At 46.8% G+C, this 21,370-nt stretch overlaps 1 protein-coding gene and 1 long non-coding RNA gene across 2 annotated transcripts; both read left to right on the forward strand.

Moving 5' to 3' along the window:
- The first annotated feature begins 9,121 nt into the window (after positions 1–9,121).
- LOC109741516 (probable glucan 1,3-beta-glucosidase A) lies at positions 9,122–12,101 on the forward strand. The gene is made up of 6 exons (XM_020300608.4): positions 9,122–9,371; positions 9,449–9,757; positions 10,109–10,267; positions 10,811–10,980; positions 11,205–11,713; positions 11,800–12,101. Exons 1-6 carry the CDS (start codon positions 9,192–9,194, stop codon positions 11,985–11,987), a joined length of 1,515 nt encoding a protein of 504 aa, XP_020156197.1. The 5' UTR covers positions 9,122–9,191; the 3' UTR covers positions 11,988–12,101.
- Positions 12,102–15,656: 3,555 nt separating this feature from the next.
- On the forward strand, positions 15,657–21,053 carry LOC123493852 (uncharacterized). The gene is made up of 5 exons (XR_012184107.1): positions 15,657–15,768; positions 15,845–19,668; positions 19,780–19,878; positions 19,968–20,025; positions 20,500–21,053. It is a non-coding gene; the product is annotated as an uncharacterized lncRNA (long non-coding RNA).
- Positions 21,054–21,370: the final 317 nt, after the last annotated feature.

Genomic DNA, 21,370 nt, shown 5'->3' on the forward strand with positions numbered 1-21,370 from the left:
GCCTGCCCGGGCTTAAGGAAGCTGATGATAGAGGGTAGAGACCGGATCTACACCTGCCGTGGAGGAGGGTGTTCCTCGTTGCCTTGTCCTTGATAAAGAAGAAACGAGGATGAGTTTCGAGAAACACATGATTATCTTGTGACAAACGGTGGGCAGAAACAAGGTTCTTGGTGGCGTTAGGGGAATAAAGGACATCTTTAAGATGAAGATTACGAGTAGGGGTACGAACATATGCTTGACCAATATGAGTTATTTTCATACCTGACCCGTTGGGCATGTTCACTTGGTCATGGCCGTTGTCCCTCATGGTGAGCTTGTCCAGCTCGCTGGTGATGTGGTCGGTGACGCCGGTGTCAATCAGTTCGTGTCAACACCGTAGGAGGAGTTGGACACTACGCTTGCGCTTTTCTCCTTGGTGAAGGCGATGTCGAAGCGACGATAGCACTCGAGGGCAGTGTGATTTGGCTTCTTGCAGATCTGACAGAAGGCTTCCGGGATCTCGTCACGGCCGCCACCTCCATTGTCGCGGCCACTGTGGCCGTTTCCACGGCCGCCACCATTGCCTCCATTGCCGCGGCCACCACCGTGACCACGACCTCTGCCGTTCCTGCCGCGGCCGCCGCCACGAGGAAAGCCACCACGACCGCGAGAGGCAGCGTTGGCGGAGGAGTGTGAAGATGAGTTCCCCTCGAACATACTAGGCGGCTCTTGAAGCTGATCAGCTGGGAGTAGAGCTCGTTTGGCTTGATGGGGACAGTCCTGGCGCAGACCGAGGAGACAAACGACATGTAGTCGAAGTCAAGGCCGGCGAGGATGTACGACACCATGTCGTCGTCGGTGAGTGGCTTGCCGATGGCAGCCATCTCATCACCAAGGGCCTTCATGCGGCCAAGATACTCGGCGATGGTGGAAGTCCCCTTCTTGGTGGTGGAGAGGGCGATCCTCGTGTTGACGATGGCCGCCTGCGTCTCGGAGATGAACATCTCGGTGATTGCAGTCCATGCTGCTGACACCGTGATGCCATTTGCGATCTGAACCATCACAGGAGGTGAGATGGAATTAAAAAGGAAACTCAAAACCTGAGAGTCTCGAGCCCTGTCGATCTCATACGTCGGATTGGCGTGTATCTGTGGGCTTGCCATCCTTGTCAGAGAGCTTTGGCGCCGGTAGTTCTCTCTCTGGATCGAGGTAGGCAACCAGCTGGGCGCCACGGATGGTGGCTAGGGCTTGCGCGCGCTAGACGTTGAAGTTGGAGCGGTGGAGTTTTTCAGCGATGGGAATGAGGACGGAAGGTGCGGCAGCGGTGGAGCTCGAGGACGACATGGCGGCGCGAGAGAGATGTGTTGTAGAGGAGAATGACTCTGAATACCATGTAAAGTTGCGTGAAGCGTATGCATCTGCAGGGACGCGTTACGTGTTATATATAGATAGAAGATTACAAGGTTAGTTGTTAGGTAGTTGATGGATTGATCTTCAAGTCATATCCTATACAAGATCTATGAGATCGATCATAACAACCCAACAACCGGGAGTACAAGACGCAACGCGATCCTTATCTACTCGTGTATACGGTTTATACAAATACTGTATACACATTTACATTTATACACTTTAACACGACGCACTCCCGGCGTAGCGGCAGGTCCATCTGGTGCCTCCCGCAGCAGCCTCTCCTGCTACACCACGGAGAGCGGGCAATGGTAGACTGGTAGTGCATCAGCGGCAGGTGCAACTGCGAGTAAGTCTGGAGCAGGCCCAGCGTCGACGTGCTCGAGAAACGCATGGCGAGATGGAGCTCCCCCATCTTGAATTCTTGATGTCGCCGGTATGGAGGGATATGAGCGTATGTACGGTACAGATGCTGCCACTTAATTTTGAGAATGGGGCGTCGACCCGTTGGCTGGACAGCTGGGGTTGCTGCCAGCCCGCCTGAGTTCGAGTCCCGACTCGGACGCGTGGTGCTCACGAAGTTTCTCCTATAAAAAAATGTCAACGAAGATTAGCCCTTGGTTGGTCTCATTCTTTTTATCTGAATCTTTGACTCTTGCGCACGCTCATGATCGGATCCATATCATGCCAGGAAAGCAGATCTGCACGTACGTTTTGCTCGATCACTTGCTCTGCTGGGTCATGCGCGCGTGGAAAATTGGCGTCATGCCTAGCGAACCAAGTGGATTCCAGTGAAACTCGACCGACCTATATAAAATAGCCATCCGCGCGTACCAGTGCGTGTGGATGCGGCCGGCATCGAGCGTCGAGAGCCGGATGCGCACCTTGCCGAGGAGACGTACTTGACGGGGTCGCCGATGCAGCAGTGCCGGCAGTGGCCGTAGTCAGGTGCAGCGGGGGCGGTTACTGCTGTATCAGAGGAGGAGCAGGAGTCGGGGTCAGTCCAGTGAGACACCAAAAACGATCCCTAGGCTGAGTTGGCATGCCCAGTCAGCATTGACTGTGGTCAAAACCGTTTGACCAACGGAAAACCAAGACCAAGGTTGTGTTCTGAACTTCATGGTAAGTTGAGGGTGTATTCCGACCGGTTTTGAAGTTCAGGGTTGTAAATTAAACTTTTAGTGGTTAGTTTGGGTTGAAATGTGGACTTTTCTCTTAAATTTTCGAGGTGTCTTTTGCTAAATGTCCCCCCCCCCCCCCGCGTCGCCTTCCTCTGGTGACACGGGGGAAACCCCAGCCGCCGCCGTCAGGAAGGCCCTCCCTCCCCCCGCTCCCGCTGCGCCGCCGTCGGAGGGCGGCCGGCGAAGCCGGGCCGTGCCCCGGGATGGTGGCGGCAGGGCAAATCCGTCCCTCTCGCGCATCCCCACTCCACCACGCCCCCGAGATCCACCAGCCACCGCCGCCAGGATGCTCCCCCTCCGCCCGCCTCCGCTGCACCGCTGCCGCCGGCCTGGCTATGACACGCCACGGGATGGTGGCGGCGGGGAGATTTCGTCCCTCGCGTGCTTCCCCTGGCCCCGCGTCCCCGATCCAGTCGTGCTTCGCGAGCACCCTTCCTCCCAGCTGGTGCTCTCCCGCCGGTCGGGTGTCGGGCGCGGCGCACTTGGCTACGGCCTCTGCGTCCTCCCCTACAATCCGCCCACCCCCCACCTTTACGGCACGGCTAGCCCTGCTGTCGTCGACCATGGGTTGGGCGCAAGACCTGCAGCCGGTCGCGGGGACGTCTTTGCCTGCCTCCTCGCAGGCGGCCCCCTGTTTCAGGCGGCCCTTCCTCCCCTCCCGAGCCACGGAGATGTCTAAAGTGCGGAGGCGACGAGGCTATAGTGCTTGTGCAGTCACGGTGCTTCTCAAGGCGGGTGCTTGTTGGTGCTGCTCCGGCCCCGGCGACCTCGGGTCTGCGTCTCTCCAATGCCCATGGCCACTGGTGTCCTCTGCCGGGCAGCTCTGCCCTCGGTGACCCAGCAGTTGCGTCCTTTCCAGCTCACTTGGCTCACTGACGTCGCGACGGCTATGGCCACGACAGCTCGGATCTGCGTCCCTCCAGTCCTAGCTTGCCGGCGTTGCTGATAGCCATCGCCCACCCTCCTCGTGGTTTGCTCCGCTGCCTACCCTGCTATGTACATTTCAAAGCCTCCCCTTTGGCCAGATCCAATGCTCGTGGGTCCGAAGGCAGTGCCACCCTCCGACGGCAGGTGCAGCCCTGCCAATTGCCTTCCGACATGGTGGCTTTGACTAGTGTTGGCTTCCTCATCTACGACTCCAGATTCGGCAGCTATGGGATCGCTCATCCTTCGGCCGGGGCTCCCACACCTATTCCTGTCTCCACACGCATCAATCTAGAATGATTCAAGTACACATAGGGGGCGTTTGGTAGGATTCCTAACCAGGCTCCCGCAGTGCAAACAATGTGCGTTTGAATGCCAGTCTTGAACCAAAATATTGACTCGCACGATGTTTAAAGCAGCTCTCAGGCAAGACCGCAAAGGAACAATCGGATTGGTCGTTTCTAGCGAGTCATGCCAAGTCAAGCACAAAAGTGGGCCATCGAATGGATGTGATGGGCCTGGATGTAAGAGACGATGCTGACAGTACACATGTTGCAGCTCGCTTGGGTCTGGGGCATCAACCATGTTCTGGTTTGATTGTTGGGCAAGCGAGTAAGCGACTGCCGTTCGTAGCTCGCTTCCCGAAACTAATATCCATTTGCGCGTTGCCCTATATTTCTGTCCTGGCTACCATCCTTGAACTTGGGAGCCTCACCTTTCAGCGTGCCTTCGGTCCTTCCCAGTAGGCGGCCTGGGAGGATCTTCTTGAGGAGTGTTGCTCTCCACTCTCCCTCCCTTGAACCTGACCAGGTATCCTGGGACCTTAAGAATAGTGACAGGTTCCCCACTAGGTCGTTGTACCATGCCATTACTGCTCTGCCTAGGCCGGAGCCCCTCTCGCAGGTATGGTCTGTTAGGCTCCCCCTCAATATTAGGATCTTCCAGTGGCAATGGATCCGTGGTCGCATTCCTACAGGAGTGGAGGTCCTAAAGCGGCATGGCCTCGGGGATGGCTGTTTACTGTTGTGCGGCACCGAAAAAGATTCCCAACAACATATTCTTCATTTCTTCTCATATGTTTCAGCTCAATTCCTTTGGGGTTGTTTCAGGGAAGTTATCGGTAGTGGGTGGTGTCACACAAACTGACTTGTTTGGGGAATTACTCGCGAGATCTGTGGCCACCCGCCATATTAGATGGTTGGGCATCAGTGTTCTCGCATGGACGCTATGGATGATTCGCCACAACCAGGTTATTAGGCATTCCCTTTTGCGGCGTTCCTGTGATGCTATATATAAAATGTGTGGGATTTTGCAGCCGTGGAAGCCGCTTAGCCGCGACTAGGATCATATCGCCATTGATGCTCTTACTTCACGACTCAGATCTTTGGCTCTCCACTTGGCACTACCGCTACCTTCTCCTCCTCCGGGTCCTGACTAGTTTATTGGCGGCTTGTTTTCCCTGTTTCTTCTTCTTTTAGGGCTTGTTGAGCTGGTGCCCTCAACATAACCCTACTTGCCTCTTTGGACTTATGGTGATCTCTTTCTTACTTTTTCTTCTTCTTGTTTATCTCTCTTTAACATGTTGCTTCTCCTCGATGTTGTTGTTGGTGTGGTGCTTTATATATAAAACAGGACAAAAGCATAGCAAAAGGGTAGCATGCGGTCGTTGGGAATCGAACCCGCGACTGCCTACTCATGCGCGCTCGCTGCTAGCCAATATGACCAAAGTGATCTGGCGACAAATATACATCACATCACTTAAAGAATTAATGGCAGTATTAGACATAACACTATTTGAAAACAAATCCCGAATAATTTCCCAAAATTTGAGTAATTGTTTGAACTTATTAACATTTTTTGAAAAATCCGAACAATTTTCTGAAATCACGAACAAATTCTAAAATTCCCGAACTTTTTTCGACTTTGTTAACAAATATTGAAAAGAGGAACAATTTTTTAAAGCACGAAACTTTTTTGAAACGGAGAAGAAATTTTGAAATCCTGATAAATTTTGAAATGCAAAGATTTTTTGAATACATGATTTTTTAAACCAAAATAATTTTGAATCTTCAAACAACTTTTTAAGAACATTTTTTGGAAAGGGAAGCAAAATTTGAATATTTGAACTTTTTTTGAAATTTATATTTTTCAAGAAAAGAAGAAAGGGAAATAGATAAACAAAAAAAGGAAAAACAAAAAAAGAAGAAAGGGGACAAAGAAAGAGAAGCAGAAAAAATAAAAAATAAAACTAGGAAAAACAAAAAACAGAAAGAGAAAACCTGAAAACCAGAAAAACTTGTCCAGGAACCTTCTGGAAGGATCGAAAACTGGAAAATGATTGCACGAAAAAAGCTAACTGGGCCGGGCCATGTACCATTGAACGAATGCGATAAGTCGAAAACTTGCCGCAGTTGTCTCAGAAAAAAAAACCTTGCCGCAGAATGTGGCAAATACGGGCAATTCCTAAACGGCGCCCGTTGCGCCCGTTTCTTCTATTTCGACAAACGGGCGCACACCCTCTCTCCGCGATGGGCCGGCCCCTTTTCATGTTTTTTCGTTTTCTGAACTTGCTGCAAAAAAAAGGGCATGAGGGGGAATCGAACCCGCGCCGCGGGGTTCTTACAGGACGCGCTAACCTTAACAGCCAAGCCACCTTCTGCGATTATCTAATTCCTCTTTCCTCTTTACTTCTCACGTATTTTTCTTTTTTCTTTTTTTCTGTTGTTCTTTCTTTTTGCCTTTTCTTTTTCTTTTTCCTTTTTCTGTCTTTTCCAAATCGACGAACTTTTTTTCAATTTTATAAACTTTTTTTTGAATTCGATGAAGTTTTCTTCAAAATCGATGAACTTTTCTCACCAAATTCCATGAACTTTTTTCAAAATTGATGAACTTTTTTTCAAATTCAATGAACTTTTTTTGAAAACCAGTGAACTTTTTAAAATTTGATGAACTATTTTCGAATTGGATGAACTATTTTCAATATCCAAAATACGTTCATATTTTTCGAAATTAGTTTGACTTTTCAGAAAATGTTTTTCGAAATTCCAAATTTTGTTCATGTTTCAAAAATAGTTCTGAATTCCAATTTTTTGTTAACCGTATTGAAGAAAAATGTTCACCATACATTGAAAAAATGTTCAGTGTGTATAAAATAATGTTCATCATGTATAGAAATTTTGTTCAGCATGCATTCAAAAGGAGTTCATCGTATTTAAAAAAAAGTTCTACGTGTATTTGAATATTGTTCACCATACATTGAAAAAATGTTCAGTGTGTATAAAAAATGTTCATCGTGTAGAGAAATTTTGTTCAGCATGTATTCAAAAAAAGTTCAGCGTATTTTAGAAAAATGTTCTGTGTTTCTTTGAATAATGTTCACCCTAGACTAAGAAAATGTTCAATGTGTATTCAGAACTATTTTTGAATACGCGGACTTTTTTTGCATGCTCAAGAACTCCATCCGTAACATTTGAACATATTTTCAATAATTGAACTGTATAAATGCCAGTGTATTGTGCAATAAATAGCGCGTCTATTTTCTGTTTATTTAAACTTTCGCGGTGTAAATATCTATCAGGTTGTAAGCTCATTTGAATCACGGGGCCGCAGGCCAGATTAGTGGCCCATGAGTTTTCGAATCAGAAAATGGGCGAGACAGAGAACGGTTTTGGCCACGTTAATGTAAGTGGAGCATGTTTTCCTAAAAAAATAAAGGGAAACGTTTTACGCGCCGGCCGAAATTTCGGCCGGTCGCACCATCGCGCTTGTCGATCACATGCAATCCAGCGGCCCGCGTCGATCACATGCAAGTTTGACCAATCACCCACTCAACCTCCTCAGCCTACGTGCGCCTGAGGAGGTATTTTTGGCTGCTGCGGGCGCCAGATCCCTTGCGCGCCCTATAGGAGGTCCCGGTTTCCTAGTACAACACCGTCAAGTTTAGTGGAAAGCCGGATTTTTCCAGCGCGGAGACCAGGTTGTAAGCTCATTTGAATCACGGGGCCGTAGGCCAGATTAGTGGCCCATGAGTTTTCGAATCGGAAAATGGGCGAGACAGGGAACGGTTTTGGCCACGTTAATGTAAGTGGAGCATGTTTTCCTAAAAAAAATAAAGGGAAACGTTTTACGCGCCGGCCGAAATTTCGGCCGGTCGCACCATCGCGCTTGTCGATCACATGCAATCCAGCGGCCCGCGTCGATCACATGCAAGTTTGACCAATCACCCACTCAACCTCCTCAGCCTACGTGCGCCTGGGCCCACCGCAGCCCCTTCCTATTTCCTTTTTTCTCTGGTTATCTTCTTCCTCTCGCTCCTTCCTTCTTCTCTTTCCTACAGACAAGCATGGGAGACGACCATTGCTACTACACGGCGGTCTCTACCGCATGGTGAGATGCTGCAACCGGTACGCAGCGGAGCTGGAACCGCACACCCGCAGAGTTGCAACCGTGAGCCGAAGAAGTACTGCCCTTTTGCTGGGACCGGCACCGTATTTTTGCTACAACCGGTGTCGCATTTTGCTACAACCAACCAAATTTTTTGCTGGAACCAACTATTGAAACTTCGTTGTTGTTTTTTGTTTTTGCTGGAACCGTCGTTTGATTTTGCTACTACTTACGGCTTCATTTGCTACTACCGGCGACGACTTTTTTCTTCGCTAAATCATTCATGAAAGATTATGCAACCCGACGGCGAGCGACTATGTTTATTTATGCTACAAACGACACAACTTTTTGCTACCACCAGCAACGATTTTTGTTACCACCATACGCAGATGTGATTAGCATCATTTTTTTATTTTTTGCTACAACTGCGTCATTCTGTTTTGCTGCAACCGGCAATCAGAAAGCTACAATCGCTTAGAGTTTTTGCTACGATGGCGACCGAGTGGCGGCACCGGCGACTTTCTTTTGCTCGAACTGTAATGTTTTTTTGCTACAATCGGCTGACTTTTTTCCTGCAACCGGCAACCAGAGGGGTAGTACAGTTTTTTTGCGAGCTCGTTGTCAGAGGTGCTGCGGCCGCTGGCCATGGCCGCCGGAGCTGTGGCCGCCACGACTGGAGCTGCGACCACCGTCATGTGGAGCTGCGACCGCCGTCAGGTGGAGCTGCAACCATGGGGACAGGCTACGGCATGCGTGGAGCCGGTGAGAAATATAGTAGACGACGGCGGCGAACTGCGGCGACCGGCGGCGAGGGCGACGACCGACAGCGGGGGCAGCAGTAGAGGAGGAGAAGACGCAGGAGAGGAGGAAGCATCGTTGGGCAGTGCTTCAAGGCCTCGCATCCATGGCGGCGCGATAGGGCTATTTTCTCATAGAAGAAGACGCTGGAGAGGGGGAAGGAAATCGTGCGGCTGCAAACAAACAAATCCTACGCTGCTGGTGCGACCGGCCGAAAGTTTTGGGCCGGTGCGCCGGCGCAGAGTACTCGCCAAAAATAAAAGTGGAACATGTTTTCACTTAAAGTAAACCTAAAACTTCGTTCGTGCTAGCCATTAGTTTGGACCCCCGGATTGTTATCGTTAGTGGAAACCCTCCCGTTCTAATCTGGTGTTCATGCATCCAACAAGTTGATCATATCTTAATTAATCATCAGCCGTGAGCTATATAAGCGAGCAGAGGACGGCAGAGCAGAGCACTGCGTTGCAACTTGCAAGCAACCGATCCCAGTTGTTCTGAAGAAGCATTAGCTGCGAAATGAGGAGCCGCCTCTTCCACTATGCCTCGTTACTCATGCTGTGCTTCCTCTCCCGAAGCTCGGCGGCTATGGCTGCTCCTCGTCTCCCCGTGCGAGCGGTGAACCTCGGCGGGTGGCTGGTGACGGAGGGCTGGATCCTGCCGTCCCTCTTCGACGGCATCCCCAACAACGATCTCCTGGTAAATCAACGTCGTAGCTTTGCATATGGCTCTGTGTTTTTGGTTCTTGACCGATCAGCACGCCGACGTACCTACAGGACGGCACGCAGCTGCAGTTCAAGTCGGTAACGCAGAACGCCTACGTGGCCGCGGAGAATGGCGGCGGCGCGGGGCTGGTGGCGAACCGGCCGCAGGCGTCTGGCTGGGAGACCTTCAAGCTGTGGCGGATCAACCAGGTGACATTCAATTTCAAAGTGTTCGGCAACCAGTTCGTGGGCGTCAAGAGCGACGGCTCGCTGGTCGCGACGGCGGCGGCGCCGGGGCGGTCCGAGACGTTCCGATTGGTACGCAGCCCCGGCGACCAGTACAGGATGCGGATCATGGCGCCCAACGGGCTCTTCTTGCAGGTAACGATAATAGTACGAAATACCGCATATATTGGTCAGCACTTCACTACTCGTACTACGGAAAATATAGTAAGCTAGTTGTTTAACACAGATCTCAAAGCTATATTTGAGGATAAAGATAAAAGTGTTCATGAGACAAGCTCTAAAAATCCACGTCCTTCATACTACTATGTTTGCCAACTGGGCAACAAGTGCGTTCAAAACAGATTCTCCATTATTCAACATGAGCCTCCAATGTTGACTAGCTTTTCTAGGGATTTTGACTAGCGCAAACAATAAGTAATTATAAGAAAATCTCATTTTCTTTCATGTTCCAAACTATATTAGTCACATTCCGTTGACGGCGTGCAGGCAAACAAAGATGCCTCGCTGACGGCCGATTATGGCCAGCGCACCAGCTGGGGCGACGACGACCCGTCGGTGTTCGTGGTGACTAGAGTGACGGGGCTACAAGGGGAGTACCAGATCTGCAACGGCTATGGGACGACAAAGGCTACACCTATTCTCAGGGTAAATACATTGAGCATCACTGCTCCACTTGCGGACCCCTGTTTTAATTCAGAGCTATATATAGTGAGCAACACTTGTACATTATGCTTATCATGCATCACGTGGAGATCACTGTCCTCAGTGGTTTCCCTCGTCATTTTCCTCTTGTTTATTAGTATATCTTTGTCCACTTGCACAAGGAAACGAGAAAGGGTAGTGCCGATCTTTGTGCAGCGAATAACTTAATCGGGTACAACTTGTTTGAAATCATTGCATAAAAAACAACTGAAAATGTAATTTATTCAAATGAAAAAAGATACACCAAGTTTTTGGTGTTCACGATATAGTAATATTATCTAACTGATTGTGTGTTATCATCATCATCATCATTAGTATTATTATTATTGCGAGAAGTGTGCTTTTCTTGTCTTGACAAGGTAGATACTTATAGTTGGTAGATTTTATAACTTAGCTAGAAATAGGTACCATTGTTCTCCCTCTGGAAGTTAGGAATACGTATCATTCTTGGCACCTCAATTTTGTGGAATGTTGCATGTTTGGCAGAACCATTGGAGCACATATATAGTGGAAGCTGACTTCAGGTTCATCTCCGAAAGCGGGCTGACCGCAGTGAGAATACCAGTGGGATGGTGGATTGCTAACGACCCCAGACCTCCAGCACCTTACGTTGGAGGTTCACTTAAAACCTTGGACAAGGCATTCAAATGGGCAGAGTAAGTAACCTTTAGAAACTTGTAATATAATTTTGCTAAATGTATGAAATCAAAGATCGGCTCAACTATCGGAATATTTAGGCCAGGGGCTGACCTTGGCATCATCTTGAGCAAACTAAAGCTTCCGTTATCTAATTAACTTTTGGCCTACGTTTGATCCTCCTTTTTATTCTTTTTTTTGAAACATTCCGCTTTGTAAATGCTCAATTTGTTTGCATGAACAGGAAGTACAATCTAGGCGTCATCATTGACCTACATGCAGCTCCTGGGTCGCAAAATCCCTTCGAGCACAGCTCCTCCAAGGATGGCTCACAGGACTGGGGCACCACCGACACTAACATCGCACAAACTGTGCAAGTGGTAGATTTCCTCGCATCCAGGTACGCCAAAAGCCCAAGCCTCCTCGCAGTTGAGCTAATGAACGAGCCGTTGGCGCCCGGCGTATCCCTGGAGAGCCTAAAAACGTACTACCGCGACGGGTACAATGCCGTCAGGAAGCACTCATCGGATGCCTACGTGATCATGTCCAACCGGCTGTCATCCCCGGACCCAACAGAGTTCCTCGGGCTCGCTGGCGGGTTACCCGGATCTGTCATTGATGTGCATTACTACGCGTTGTTCAACAACATGTTTGATACTTTCACCGTGCAACAAAATATTGATTTCATCAAGACCAACTACTCAAGCGATCTTAGCATTGTCACGAGGGAAAATGGTCCCCTCACCTTTGTAGGTAACTGTAACTATTCCCTTTTGGTTTTAGAATCCCCATTCTTCGGGACTTTAATAAAAATATATCATGTGACATGTTTTCCGTAGGAGAATGGGTCGCTGAGTGGAAGGTGCCTAATGCAGCGAAGCAAGAGTTCCAAATGTTTGCAAATGCACAGATGGATGTGTATGAGAGGGCAACGTTTGGATGGGCCTATTGGACTCTCAAGAATGTGAACAACCACTGGAGTATGGAGTGGATGATCAACAATGGATACATCTCCTTGAAAAACTAGGATATGTTCTATGTGTCATTACTCATGACTCTTCAAATAAATTTGTAACGACAAATGAAATAAATTTCTAGAACAATGAATACATCTATCGAAAAATGATTCCATTCGAATAAATTAGTAGTCTTTGGCCATTTGCAACACATGTATCCTGTGTTGAAATATATACACCACTTTTCTCCATAAGTTTAGGCTTGGGTGAACTATTTGATGCATGTAATTCAATATGGGTCCAGAGTCTAAGAAACTAGGTGATTTCTCCGCGCTTTGCTGCGGGATTTCAAAGATTAATGTTGGATAAAATTTGTATGAATGAAATGACCTAAATCAAAAGCTATTCTTTCGGAAGCAATTGTGTGTGAACAAAGAGTATGCATGTACGTTGGACCATTGGGGATGGAACAGTTAAATTTGGGGCATGCATGTGCTACAAAATAGTTGTAATGGATAATGACGTGGCACATTTGGTGATGTGGAGAGATGCATGTTGAGAGAATTAGAGTCAGTGGGGATCAACTATTTAGATTTTATAGATTCCAGCATTATGCTTAACAGTCTCTAGTTGTAGGTCATGAAAGTTGTGTGAACTAGAAAATCTCGATCAGAATGGAAATCAATACACACATACGCACGAACTAGGGGAGGGAGGAGGTCTTTGAGTAACCTCCAAAAGCAAATTTCTTGAAAAAAAATAAAATTATTGGTAAGATATATGGTGTTGGCAAAAGGCATATCTATTAGCACTCACAATTCTCTCATCTTGATCCCTCTCTCTGTTTTTGTCACTCTAACAAGAATAGAGGAAGAACTCTGAATTTTTGTGCAGCACCCTGAATGTTGCTTTTCTTTCTTCATGTTATTTCTCAACAGAAAGCAAACATGATGTAGAGCTAGCTCGATCTCCTACTGGATCGTGCAATCCCACAATCGAGAACAAGTCTAATAGGCCTACAAACGATCCTCGGGTTCGTACAAGTCACGTCCTAAAGCGGTACCAACAGACAGTCTGAATAACGCGAACTAACTGATCACTGCCATGTCGACTAAATAGCGCTGCCATGGCAACGAAATTAGACTGCCGCTGTCATGCTAGTTTATTTGTCAACATACCCCCCCCCCCCTAAGATCTCAACCATCCCAAGTGAAGCATGATCCCTTGGAGATAGGACCACTCATGCGATCATACGTTTTCATCATATATAATTTCACTGCACAGCAATACTACTTGCCCCTCTTTCTTTTCATAGAATGAATGCACTCATATGCCGCAATCACATTATCCATGATAAGTCTCCCCGGTACAAAGTACTTTGTTCCTCAACACTGATCTAATCAAGAATCTTACAAAATGGGCTAGCCAAAATCTTGGAACATAGCTTGTATATAACATTGCATAAAGAAATATGCTTGTATTGGGTGATATTCTTTGGGTGTTTTATCTTCTGAATCAAGATATTTTTTTAACATATTCAACAAATGGTCGTCGTTTAGATAATCTAGAACCGCGTTTGTAACACCATCTTTGATCAAATCCCAATGGTGATGATAGAATCCATCGTTGAGTCTGTCGGTTTGTAAGAACCTACATATGAGTTGTGAGAAACAACTCTTTGAAAGTTCGGACAGGAACTGAACACGTCCAACAATCCTAAGTCATGGATGAGATATGTGGATGAACTGTAGATGAACACAAAGAACTACCCAGGTTTGGGCCACCTTCTCGGTGTAATACCCTACTCCTGCCTTGTTTGTATTCAATGGAGAGAGCTACAATGTGTCTATTACAAGATGAAAAGCTTGAACCCTTGTGAGGTTTCGGTCTCCCCTCTTTATAGTGCAGGGAGAGGCCTTGCCGGTGGCTCTGATTGGCAGAATATACATTGGGGTAGGCTAGCACAATCTATAATTTAGTGGCATGGTCGCCCATGGCATGCTTGTACGTGTGACGATAACGTCCTTATGGGGCAGCGCATTACCCTATGAATACCTCGCTTCCCCCTTTGGTATTCGTTGGGCGGTGATGAGGTACCACCACTGTAGCAGTCTAAGAAGTAGGTGAATATTACTGTAATCACCATGTATAGCTTGAGCCGCATGGGTCTTGCCAGAGCCCATGTGTAAGGGCTAGCCATTTGCCCTCTGTCTCCATCCAGATGCAAGTTGCAGTGTCGCGGGGTACGGACTCCCTACGCCCTTAAGGAGAGAAGACTCATTCCCCTGCAAGGGCAAGCGGCATGTCGTTGTGGCATCCCGGGAAGTCCCCGTGAAGGGCTTCCAGGAAACGGTCCACCCTTTACTTGTGACATGTCTCCTGACGAACCAGGCCAGGGTCCAATGGATGTATCGAGGTCTCTGACGATATTCCCCTGGATGGAGTAACATCGATGTCCTCGACGCCAAGGCTCTTCTTACCGGGTTAGTAATGCCCTAGTTTTATTGACGCTGACAGTAGCCCCCGGTCCCATTACTCGTCTTGGTGATTGCAGGGATCGAGATGGGGGACGGGGGCCATGTCGTTCCAGAGCCTTGACGCGTGGCGACTGGCCACCCATGACGGGACCAAACGATGGAGACTTTTTGCGTTGTATTGAAGGATGGCTTGAGGGGCGCTTTTGTCAGACCACGAGAGTGCCTCAATTCCCGCCCATGTTCGCGGCGCGTTCTTGAAAACCGGGGAGCATGGGCAGTTAACACCGAGAGGCGGGCGGTTTCCCTTGCGTCTGCCCCTTGATTTATAAGGGAGGGTTGTCGGGGCGATGCTAGCTCGTTCCGTTGCTCTCACCCCTCAGCCATTCTCTCCGCCATCTCCCAAGCTCTTCTCCTTTTCCTCGCATCTACCCCCATCCGGGATCTTTCTCCATGGAGTCGCGTAGACCCATACCTTCTGTAGATAAAGGGAAAAGGGCAAGGCGGAGGAGGTGTCGCTGCCGCCGGAGCCGGCCTTGCACGAGTTGGATTTTGTGGATACTGATAGCGCGAAGACGCTTCGCTTTTTGGTTAGCGGCCGCGGTTGCGAGTGGGGGCACACGAAGCTGTGGCCGGTGGGAGGCCAGGAAGCATATGAGGACGCGGTTCCCATCTTTGTCAACTTGCTCCCCGCCGGTCTGGTCCTGTGACGCCCCCAACCCAATCGTACACTAATCATAGACGCAGATGTGCACGATCAAGATAAGAGACTCACGGGAAGATATCACAACACAACTGTAGACATAAATCTCTAGTCCTAATGGATGAGTTGGTTGAATAGTATCCACGGTTTATTTTCGTCCCACCACTTTCGTCTGGGATTTTTTCGTCTGGTTTTTTTCGTCTCCCCTCCCACCACCACTCTTCACGTTGGTTTATTTTTCTCTCCATTTTTTTAGCAAAGCAGCACTTTTCTAACGTACAAAAAATCACGGACTAAATTTTCCCAATTTATCCAAATCAACCGATCTCTCTTATTAATGAAAAATTATTTTAGGAAACAAATAACGGATTTTCTGGAAACAAATAACGGGTTTTCTGAACCTTTCCTAATTTCACCCTTTGCTTGATCTGGATCCAGAGGATTGATTGCTTCTCGCTCCGTCTCTTGTGTCGGTCATAGAGAGGGAAGAGCGTGACGATGGTGCTAGCGCAGACACAGAGGAAGAGGTGGTTGTGGCGCTGCCCGGTAGAGATGTGGTCGGTGCGCGCGGGTCAGAGGACGGAAGAGCTCATGTCCATTATCATCCACTCTATGTTCCGCGGTGGTCGCGCTCCATCCGGCGTTTGCCCTCCATCCACTCTTTCCTCCATCATGGTAAGTCTCCCACCGCATGTGCTCCTGTCCACCCCTATCGTAGTGTATTCAGCTTTTTATTCAGATTTTGTGATAGGGGCGGTGGCCATCGGATTTGCGGGCGATGCGACTAGAGGATGTAATCAAGCAGATGGCTAGAGTGGAATCGAAGAGGACCTCACGGCGAGTCTGTAGAGGCGCTCACCAGGATCAGGGAGGCTCTGCAGTGGCCGAATCAGTCGGAGGCGATCGTCGGGCAGAGGGGCGAAGTCGTGGTCGATGGCGTCGTCTCGGCGCTCTTCTGCTCGAATCCTTGTGCGGAGAGACGCTGCAAGGCCTGTCGAAGCTTCTGTACACGAAGGCGCGGGGATTCTTCGCCGGTGGCCACGCGGACAATCAACGGCGGCTAGGGCTGTGCGCTCGGGCAAGCTCGAAACCGAGCGCTAGAAGAGAGGGAGAGAGCTCCAGAGCGATGGGAAAGTGAGAGGGGGTTCAGGGCATCTCCCAGGCGAGCTGATGGGGATGAGGACGCGGGAGACAACGCTAAGCAAGAGGTGGCTGCAGGATGAGCGCGCGCTCGACAGGCCTCTTCCTACTGGCAGAGATTCAAGACGACCTGGCCGTGGGCTGGCTGGGCCTCAGGTAGGTTTTCGGTTTTTTTTTCTGTTTTTATTTATTTGCCACTGTTCTAAATTCAAAACTGAAATCAAACCAGTGCCAAATCTTCTGTGAATTATCTCTACTAACTAAACATCACACAGATTTTTTTGACACAATTCAAAACATGACACAAATGGTTGTGGATATAGGTGATTGCTCACAACTTTTGTCTAGGGTGATACGGCGTTAGGTTATTGCTCCCTAAATTGCAGTCTTTGGCCAAGGGGAATCCAAGACTTGTCCATGGTTCGTGATGGTCAAGGGAAATGTTTACTCTTCAAAAAGAGTAGCGTCCTATCAGAAATGAGCTTTAGCTCACACTTACGAAGTCGTTCAGTTATTACTTTACGTATTTTTTTCAAAAGGGGGGACTTTCCGGCCTCTGCATCAGATCGATGCATACGGCCAACTTTATAGATAAGCAAAAAAGTTCAACAAGGTCTTAAAGTCTCCAACAAAAGTAAAGGAAAGCTCACAAAGAGCCAAAAGGCCAATAACAAAACTAGCAAAAAAAGCCACAAATGGCTGGCATAAGAGAGATAGGTAAACTAATTGCCTATCCTATTACATGACCGCCATCCAAACCGGTTGAAGATATCTCGTGTTACCATCTCCCACCGGATAGATCCAGTAACCAAACGCTCCATGGCCTTCGTCGGAGTGAGTAGCGACCACATACGGATCAACACCGTGGCTCGGAATATAACCTGCAAAAAATGAATATTTGTTGATATGTTAAAAACCAAATCATTTCTGCAGTTCCATACTGCCCATAATAAAGCACATACTCCTACGCGAATGTGTCTTGCTGTTTCGGACTCTATCCCGTTAAGCCACGTTCCAAATAACGTGCTGACAGAACTCGGAGGAGTAATATTAAAGGCAATATGGACCGTCCGCCATAAAACTTTTGCCAACGGGCAATCAAGAAAAAGGTGTTTGATGGTTTCATCCCGATCACAGAAACTACACCTAGTAGGTCCTGTCCAGTTACGCTTTACCAAATTGTCCTTGGTTAAGATGACTTGTTTATGTACAAACCACATAAACACTTTGATTTTTAAAGAAACTTTGACAGCCCAAACATATTTGAAACTAGGAATAGAGCTTGAATTGATAACATCAAAATACATTGATTTAACTGTAAACTCTCCAGACCTAGTAAGCTTGCAGCGTAACTTGTCGGGTTGTTGAGATAGCTGAACCTCCATCAGTCTACTCACTAGATGGAGCCATTCTTCTCAACGATTACCGGCTAGCGTCCTCCTGAACTGAATATTAAGGGGAATGGATTGAAGTACCGTTGCAACGAAAGCATCACGTCGTTGAACAATACGATACAGAGACGGATATTGAAGTGCAAGGGGAGTCTCTCCGAGCCAAGTATCCTCTCAGAATCGTGTGGTAGCACCATTACCGATAATAAACTTTGTCCTATTAAAAAGGCTAATTTGACTCTCATAAGCCCTTTCCAAAAAGGTGAGTCGGTCGGCCTCGCTGTCACCTGGGACAAAGTTTTGGAGTGAAGATACTTGCTATGAAGGATCTGTGCCCAAGTGGCATCAGTCTCGAGAGACAACTTCGACATCCACTTGCTGAGAAGACATCTGTTCTTGACCTCGAGGTTCTCAATGCCAAGACCCCCTTGGTCTTTCGGTCGACAGATAATATCCCACTTGGCGAGTCTATACTTTCTTTTAAGTTCATCGCTCTGCCAGAAAAATCGGGATCCATAGAAGTCCAGTCTTTTCCTAACTCCAACTGGGACTTCGAAGAACGACAAGAGAAACATAGACATACTCATGAGAACCGAATTAACCAGAATTAATCGGCCTCCGTAAGACATGAGCTTGCCCTTCCAGCAACTCAGTTTCTTTTCAAAGCGATCCTCGATACACTTCCATTCTCTGTTTGTCAGCTTACGATGGTGAATTGGTATACCTAAATACGTAAAAGGTAAAGTCCCCAATTCGCACCCAAACAATTGCCTATAAGCCTCTTGTTCCTCATTGGCTCTTCCAAAACAGAACAATTCGCTTTTGTGAAAGTTAATCTTTAACCCGGTCAATTGTTCAAATAAGCATAACACCAGCTTCATATTTCTCGCTTTTGCCAAGTCATGCTTCATAAAGATGATCGTATCATCGGCGTACTGTAGGATAGACACACCTCCGTCAACTAGATGAGGCACTAATCCACCCACCTGACCAGCCTCCTTAGCCCTTCCTATCAGAATTGCTAACATATCAACTACAATGTTGAACAAAATAGGAGACATTGGATCCCCTTGTCTTAGGCCCTTATGTGTCTGGAAATAATGACCTATGTCATCATTCACTTTAATTCCAACACTCCCTTTTTGCGTGAATGATTCTACCTGGCGCCGCCAGGCTTCTTCAAAACCTTTCATACGCAAGGCCTGTTGAAGGAATGACCATTTGACTTTATCGTACGCTTTCTCGAAATCCACCTTAAAAACAACTCCATCTAGTTTTTTCGTGTGAATTTCATGGAGCGTTTCATGAAGGACCACAACCTCTTTTAGGATGTTTCTGTCTGGCATGAAAGCAGTTTGGAAATGCTGCACCACAGAATGCGCAATCTGCGTGAGCCTATTAGTCCCAACCTTGATCATAACAAATATTTCCACCGAAAACATGGTCTCATATTGATAATGCAAATGGTACTATACAAAGTCATATCCATTTTCCCCAAGATCACAGGTTGTATCCTCCTTAGCATGCAACAAGGCAATGATGATTTCTAATTTCAGTTATCTATGCTTGTAGCCATTGGTTGTATCAAGAAGGCATTTGCAACTCTCCTTCTTGATGGAAATAATTAGTGTCGCCCGCTGGAGCATATGGAATTGTCATCCCTCTTGCAAGTGTTCTGTTTCAATCTGTACATACCTGTAGAAGTATCAATTAGAAGAAACTGAATAAACTACATAGTTGGAAAGACACTAACTAGAAAGAAAACATGTATGTTTCAAAATCGCAGGTATACTAATTTGGAGAGGACATATGAAGATGTTATTTTCATTTCTTCTAATTATGGAATGGTACTGTATGGAAAAGTCATCTTTCCAGTATTTTTGTTTTGAAATATCCTCTTATTTGTTATTGTACTTTCAGTCCTATTAAGTAGCTGCACGTGATCGACATGCTTATTATTACTATTGTTGTCTTCGTGTCTCTCACAAATCACAGGTTGCAATTTTGAGTACCTTCTCAAAGTATGCTACTGAATCTATCTACTGTAAGTCTGCAACCTAACATCTTGCTTCGGCCTACTACATGTACAATGGTTTCATCAGGAATTTAACGGTGCACACCCTATCCGTATGTTTTATTTCTTGGTGATAAGAAGGTAATGGAACGGAATAGGAGGTATTTCCAAGTCAAACAATCACGCGAGGGAGTGGTAAAACAAGGATGGACGCATGGCATGGTGAACTGCTTGCTTGAGGTATTAGACAATACTGTTGCATTTCGCAATGGCATGGCTCGTTGTATTGTTTTTCTTAAATTGAAGAAGCATGCCGCTTCCTCGAGTAGGGTCGACTGCCACCATTGATGGAAGGATTGCCACATAGGCATGGAAGCCTTGAAACAGGTAACAGAAAAAAAGGAAACTTGTCTAGCTCCACAATTGCTTCTATGTACATCTATAAATGCGTGCATTCAACTTAACTGTTGATGTAATAGTATACGTGTAATTTTTTTGTCAATACTGGTGGGAGATCATGTTATGATAATTTTGTGCAACACTCAATTTGCGTTCTTCTGTTTTCTAGAGAAAATATGAACTCATGTGTTTTGGTCGTTTTATAAAGCCGTGATGATTGCATGGTGGTGTACTTTTTGTACATATCAGATCCTACAATGTATATGCATGGAGCATTGACTCTTTATTTTCCGCTTCGTTTGCTTTCTTATGGGTACACTTCGTATGCTGAGGCAATGCTAATTAGCTTTATGATTCATACAGTCCAAGGAATAGTCTGAATCATGATAAAATGTTGTGCTTTATGGTACAAGAAAAACTTACTATTTGCCTCGTAATGAAATGTTGTGCTTTATGGTATAGGGAAAACTACTTTCAGATGTTGAAGAACTTCGAGAGCATCCGTACTCACCAAAAACCATATCAAAATTATTCAGTACATCATCTCAGTATGGAATGTCATCTTAAAAGATGGAACTATATCTTTTTTGGACGACAGTATAGGGGAACTAGAACATGCGGAAGCGGCCGTGAACATAGATGCACAGTACTGCAAGGAAGAAACAAAGGTGTACGATCTCACCCAGGTCTCCAAGCTATTACCCGATATGAAGCGCGGGCAGCCGGGCTGGACTGGAGGTTTGTGCACTGGCGGAGCTAAAGCAAGGCTTAATGGGGCGTGGTTTGCCCAGCCCAAGGTATTTTGTACACTATGCATTTACTCCTAGGCCTTTAAATAATAGCCCATAAGATATTTTCTTTTGGTTGGCCCGCCAGCTTTGGGCTGCACGCTTGGTATAGGTCATTGGGTGTACTAGCAGTCTATAGAGAGCTTGTTCTAAGGATATACTCTCTCCATCCTCGAAAGTGTACTTCTAACTTTGTTGAAAAATCAAACTTTTTTATGTTTGACCGTATTTATACAACAATACACTTACATTTATGCCATCAAAGTACTAACATTAGATTCCCGATAAAATATATTTCCATCATATACCTATTTGGTTTCACAAACATTGATATATTTTTGCACAAACTCAGTCAAACTTTGAGATAATTTGATTTCCCAATAAAGTTGGAAGTACACTCTTTGAAGGACGAAGGGAGTAATTTTTTGATTGAGTCTGATGTAAGGTAAATAATAAAAATACAATAGTACTACTAATGACAGTCTCGGTGTTGGGAATTTTTTTAATCAATATTTACTCAAGGCAGCTATTTCTACCGTTGAATA

The sequence above is a fragment of the Aegilops tauschii genome, chromosome 5 (assembly GCF_002575655.3).
Source record: "Aegilops tauschii subsp. strangulata cultivar AL8/78 chromosome 5, Aet v6.0, whole genome shotgun sequence".
Classification (NCBI taxonomy): Eukaryota; Viridiplantae; Streptophyta; class Magnoliopsida; order Poales; family Poaceae; genus Aegilops; species Aegilops tauschii.